The 6,320-nt window shown below is 42.3% G+C and overlaps 1 protein-coding gene across 1 annotated transcript in view; it reads right to left on the bottom strand.

Annotated features, from left to right (window-relative positions):
- LOC101848446 (transient receptor potential cation channel subfamily M member-like 2) overlaps positions 1-6,320 on the bottom strand; it is a gene marked incomplete in the record, with an annotated part of 82,665 nt that overhangs the window by 38,900 nt on the left and 37,445 nt on the right. The window contains 5 exon segments of the mRNA XM_013085273.2: positions 70-198; positions 1,376-1,469; positions 2,792-2,865; positions 4,333-4,476; positions 5,876-6,101. Coding sequence (XP_012940727.1) covers positions 70-198; positions 1,376-1,469; positions 2,792-2,865; positions 4,333-4,476; positions 5,876-6,101 — 667 coding nt within the window.

Below are 6,320 nucleotides of genomic sequence, written 5' to 3'. Positions count from 1 at the left end.
TGTGTGTGTGTACGCGCGTGCGTTTGTGTGATTAGTAGGGGCGCTGGAGCGCTGGTGAACAACACACACCTCTCTGATCATCCCCAAAATGTGGCAGAGGCCCCACAGGTAGGGTACGACCTCTAGACAATGGAACTCCTCGTCCAACCTAACGACCAGTAAGTAGCTGTACATCCCTTGGAACACGAGGTAGAAGAGCTGAAAAATACGTCACAAGGGACACTGTCATTAAGGGAAACTGTCAAGGAACTTAAGGGACACTCCGTGAAGATACGTTACTTAAGGGACTTTCTCAGCAAAGATAGTTACTTTAAGGCTTAGGGACACTCTCAGTAAACATTACGTTACTTAAGGGACATTCCCTGAAGGTGCGCTGCATAAGGGACTTTCTCAGTAAAGATAGTTTTAGGGACACTCACAGTAAACATTACGTTACTTAAAGGATACTCTCAGCAAACACAATACTACTTTAGGGACTCTCAGTAAACATTACGTTACTTTAGCGACACTCTCAGCAAACATTACATTTAGGGACACTCTCAGTAAAGATACGTTACTTAAGGGACACTCTAAGTAAACATCCGCTACTTAGGGGACCCTCAGTGAAGAACACTCTCAGAAAACATCACTCTCAGTAAACATACTTAAAGGGCACTCTCAGTGAACATAGTAAACATATGCTACTTAAGGGTCACTCAATGAACATACACTACTTAAGGGTCACTCAGTGAACATAGTGAACATACGCTACTTAAGGGACACTCATTGAAGATATGTAACTTAAGGGACACTCCCGGTCAACATTACGTTTCTTAAGGGAAACTCTCTGCAAACATATGTCACCTGAGTGCTCAGAAGGCAGAGATCTTACAAATTTGAGTTAAAAAGGCAAACATACATAAACGAACATATATTTAAACACATAAAAATTAAATACATACAAAGAATACCCCAAACTCTATATTACACCAGTGCAGAACAATGCTTTTATGATACGCTATTGCTAGTCGCATGTGTGCAGCGCCCTGTGTTTTTGAAAAAGTGTTGTCTGTCGTGTCTTGCTCAAGGACTCTACCCAGTGAGCAGCCATCTAAACCCCCATTTCACCGACACTTGCTTGACATTTCTTGTGCGTCAAAACTCTCAGTCTACCAGGCTGTTTCAGTGACAAAGGAAACAGGACTTACACTGACGGTTGGTTTGCTTCTTCTTTCATGTCAACAATCTATGGTCCTGATCTCTCCTCCTTCTTTGTTGTGTTTGTTACTCTCCTCTAACACCTCTAATCTTCAGCACTTATATGATCCTATTGTGTAGTAAGTGCCATAACAGTCTTGCTAAAAAACTAAGAAAAAAAATCTTATTCCGTACTTACCACGTCCATAGATAGCTTGACCTTTGGACAGGAATAGAGCAGTGTTAGAGTCTTGAGCACACCACGGTCATGCTTGTAGTCTTCAGGGACGTTTCTGCACAGCACATAAACGTTCAACATTTAAACCTGTGTTTCAAATTTTTAGTCCAGTTTTTACAATGCCCTCAGTACTCTATGGCTATGATACATTCACAACAAGGGTGTGTGTGTTTGTGTGTGTGTATGTGTGTGTTGTGTGTGCGTGTGTGAGTGTGTGTGTGTGTGTGTGTGTGTGTGTGTGTGTGTGTGTGTGTGTGTGTGCCGAGCAGTCATGTCTTTTGCTGTCGCAGGCAGGATATCAAAATTTGATTGGGATAAATATTTATGGACTATCACTGTCTTTCTGCTGGGATGCTGTATCCCTCTCACCCGGGTTGAATCTGACAGCCAGGGTTGGAGGGCAGCCTCGTAAATAATCTCATTAAAAAAAAACTTTTTTAAAAGGAAGACAATCAATTTTTCAGAGGTAAAGGGAAAATGGTTACTCACCAATTACTTACTAGCGTTGATAATCATCCGGGACCTTGCCTTGCTGACTGGCATGGGCGATCATGGACTGCATACTAGTGTTGATACAGGCTTTAAAAATGTGGGTGGTTGGCGGGTGCTGTGGAGTGGTTTGCTTTTTTTTTCCTACCGAACATCTATTGTCCTTCTCTTACCTCTTCTCTTTTGCGTTTGTTATCCTCTTGTAACACCTCTAAGCTTCGGCACTTATATGGCTGTTGTTGCAAGTGCGGTAAAACTCTTACTAAAACTAAGAACACATTCACTTACTTACGAGGCATCCAGAGCAGCCTTATGTAAAAAAGAAACCAACAACCAAATGAATGCTCAAGGGACACAGTCTGTCTTGTTGCTTGGGTCTGCCTTCTGAGCATGTTTGACTGTATGTCACCAACTGGGTGTGAGTGTGTGCTGATGTGTGTGTGTATGTGTGTGTGTGTGTGTTTGTGTTTATGTTTGTGTATGTGTGTTTGTGTATGCATGTGCGGCACTGCATGGGAGGAGGAGGAGGAGGAGGAGACACTCCTAAAATAAGGGAATATGAGCGCGCGGGCTTCAAGATGTTTCCATGTTAGTTCACAGCACAGTTTGGTGTTACTTTGTAAAGTCGGAATTGTTGAAGTTAAAACATTTCACAGAATGATTAATATATATGAGGCTGGATTATTTCAACATTCTTACTATCTGTGGTTGGCAGATGCTCTGGTGTGGTTTATGCCTCCTTTCTATCAAACATCTACCGTCATTGTAGTTACTGTCTCTTTAATTTTTATATTACTTTACTGTCTAGTAGCATCTCTTATCTTCAGCACCAATGTAACCTATTTGTGTTGTAGGGGCCGTAAAACTGACACTATAACTAATCCTTACTGCGTTTCGATGCCGTCTGGCGGAGAATTGGGTGATAGATCTTGGTTGTCGGTGTTAGCAGTTCTGGTCTCCGTCTGAAAAACACGTCAAAACGTTGTGGTGGTTCTGATTGTTGTGGTTGTTGTGTTTGTGCTGATGGTGGTGGTGGTGATGTTGATGATTGTGATGGTGGTGGTTGTGGTGGTGTTGATTGTGGTGGTGGTTGTTGTGGTTGTGGTTGTGGTGATCGTGGTGGTGGTGATGCTGATGATCATGGTGGTGATGGTGATGGTGGTGATGTTGATGATTGAGATGGTGGTGCTTGTGGCGATCGTGGTGATAGTGATGTTGATGATTGTGGTTGTGGTGATAGCCTTGATGATTGTGGTGGTGGTGGTTGTGGTTGTGGTGATGGTCTTGATGATCATGTTGTGATGATTGTGGTGTTATTGTTGTTGGTGGTGGTGATGGTGGTGGTGGTGATGATGATGTTTGTGGTTGTGGTGGTTCTGGTTGTGGTTGTGATGGTGGTGATGGTTGTGCTGGGGATGATGATGATTGTGGTGGTTCTGGTTGTGGTTGTGATGGCGGTGATGGTGGTGGTGGTGATGTTGATGATTGTGGTGGTGGTGGCTATGGTTGTGGTGATGGTGATGGTGGGGATGGGAATGTTGATAATTGTGGTAGTCGTGGTGGTTGTGGGGATGGTGGTGGTGGTGGAAATGGGCGTGTAGAGGGTGTTGCTCAGTGTCTCTTCATTTGTGGTTCTACTCAAGCTTAAACAAAAATCCCTAAACAAATATACAAATAAACAAACAAACAAACTAAAAAAACAAACGAACATACAACAAGACTGACGGTTAGGCTACCGGACTCATAATCGTGAGGTTGCAGGTTCAGGGGTTCAAGCCTCATGTCCGATTTTGTGTCCTTGGGGAAAGACATTTTACACAGATTTTCCTCATTTCATGCAAGAGGGAATGGGAACCGGCCATAGACAGCGAAAGATACATCTATTGTCAATACGTTTGTGTTTTAGCGCCTATAAAATGGCAGTCTGCGCTGTTTGCTTTCTGAAAGCTGGGATTGTTTCAGTGTGCCACCAGGTCTGCTTGGGTAATAATATAGATTTTAAAGTGCATAGAGCTTGCCGTTAAACGAGAATTTGCGCTATTAAAATCGCTACCAGAGAATTACCAAGTTCTAGCTGACATTTTTTCCATGAGGTCAGAAACCCCAAATGTTTTACCTGCTTTATCAAAAGTGTAAGGTTGTTCGGAGTCGCAATCAAGACATTCAAAGACTTGCATTCGAAAAAGCGTGAAAAGTCGAGAAGCTTAAAATTTTCAACGTCACATTTCTCAAGACTAAGTACAGAGCAGATATAACTTTAGAATTGTGGGGTAGCAAAATTCTATGTATTATTTGTAGTACTGTGTCCAAGGGGAGGGGGGGGGCAAAAACTTACTTACTTACTTACTTACTTACTTACTCTCTCCCTATACCGTTAGATACATAAGGCAGAAGTGCAAAACACCTGCATAAAAATAAAGCAATGTTACCAAGTTGATGTTGTCGTGTTCCAAACTGTTGTTCATGCAGGGTGCGGTGTGTCCTCGGCTCCCCACACCCTTTGTTTTTTTGCCCTGAGCAGCTCTCCGCAGACTGGACCAGATCAGGGGAGGGAACAACATGGCGAGGATGCACTGGTGAAGGAGGGGGGCAAAATTTGAGGCATCGTGGTGGTGAAATCAAACGCCGGTCAAAAAAATACAACTGAAGATACCAGCATTTTTCTGCCGGTTCGGAAATTTTTTTCAATTTTTTTTTTTGGCTCATCATCCTGTGTATCTATTAAAAATAACATTTCTGTGTGGATTTTGATGAAATTTTTTGATTAAAATCCTCAAAAACTTACATTTTCAGTTTCCAAGGGCTTTAGGCTTTGGAGGACACCAAAAATTGGCGTTCATTTTCTCGCTAATCTTACCTCTGAAGCCTCAGTCCAAGTATCTAGACATTTATTCAAGACAGATAAGTGGGGTTTTTTTCTTTTTCATGGAAAGATAGACGAATAAACAACCTTTAAGATGATAACAATAACTTGACATGCCCCAAAATTGACGAGGGCTTGATTCTACCGCTTTGCGACACAAATGTGGCATGATCCGGTAGAATTAGATGCTCGTCAAATTGTGAATATGTGGAAGTATTGGTATCATCTTAAAGGTTGTTCATTTGTCTAGCCTTTGAAAAAAAAATGACCATCTCACTTGACTAGCAGTTGAGATATATTCGATTAAAGAAAATGTCGGTCGCCTGTCGTCAAAGGTAAACGTAACGAAAAATGTTTATGGCTGCCAAATTTTGTGACCCCCAGAGCTTGAGCATTCTTGAAAACTGCCAATTTGCATTTTTGTGCCTTTGATGAACGTTTTTTGGCAAAGTCTACTCAGAAATAGTGTGTTTTTAAAACGGAGATAAAAAGTACTGAACCCAATAACAGAAACGTGAGGCATTGTGGCGAAATCGGGCGCTCGTCAAAATAATGAAATTGAAGAAATGGGCCATTTTCCGCCATTTTGGCAATATTTATCGATTAAAAGAATTTTTTTTTGGCTCAACATCTTTAATGTCCATGTAAAACACATTTCTGTGTGAATAGACAGGAAAATGTTGATTAATGGCACAAGATAAGTAATTTTTCAGTTTTCAACGACTCTCAGGCTTTTAAAGTTACCTAACTTTGACGGCCATTTTCTCGGTAATTTTACCACTGAAACCTGGTGACCCCCACCTCCTTCAATCTCAAATATCTCGACTTCTATTCAAGATAGACGAGTATTTTATTCTTGAAAGTACTGCAAATAAATAGGCATTTAGATAATAACAAAAACGCCACATTACCAAAAATTCACGAGAGTCTGATTTTACCGCGTTGTGACACAAATATAAATGATAAAATTACCCAAAGGCCAAAAAAAATTGCGTTTTTTTCTATTTCACAGAATGATGTGTCTACAATGTAACAAAGGGGGGGGGGGTTCAGAGGCCACTTACCTTCTCTCAAGTTAGCTTTTACTTGAAGAAACAGAAGCCACTAACCTTCCACAGTGGAAGCGTCTGCTCGAAGGGTTTACTCCAGGCGATCTCAGCCAGGGACTGGCAGGCAGAATGTGCCAGGAACTCCCTGTTGCCCGCCAGTAGCGCCATCTCCGTGCACGTGTAGTTGCTCCAGTTCTCCATGACACGCTTGAGCAGGTCGTGGGTGTAGCCCTCGTGCTTCTTGAAGCACGCGCCGATTATGCCAACTGCCAGTTCGCTGTACTCACTGTATGGGAACACACAAACAAACACATAGACACTTGCACATACACGTAGACACATACACGCACGCCGCGCACGCACACACACACACACACACACACACACACACACACACACACACACACACAACACACATACAAACACATAAACACACGCACGTACACGTAGACACTTACAACAGCACGCGCACACACGCACAATCACACACACACACAGACACAGA

Source organism: Aplysia californica, unplaced genomic scaffold (assembly GCF_000002075.1).
Source record: "Aplysia californica isolate F4 #8 unplaced genomic scaffold, AplCal3.0 scaffold00361, whole genome shotgun sequence".
Lineage (NCBI taxonomy): Eukaryota > Metazoa > Mollusca > Gastropoda > Aplysiida > Aplysiidae > Aplysia > Aplysia californica.
This window is presented reverse-complemented; position numbering and strand designations above follow the sequence as displayed.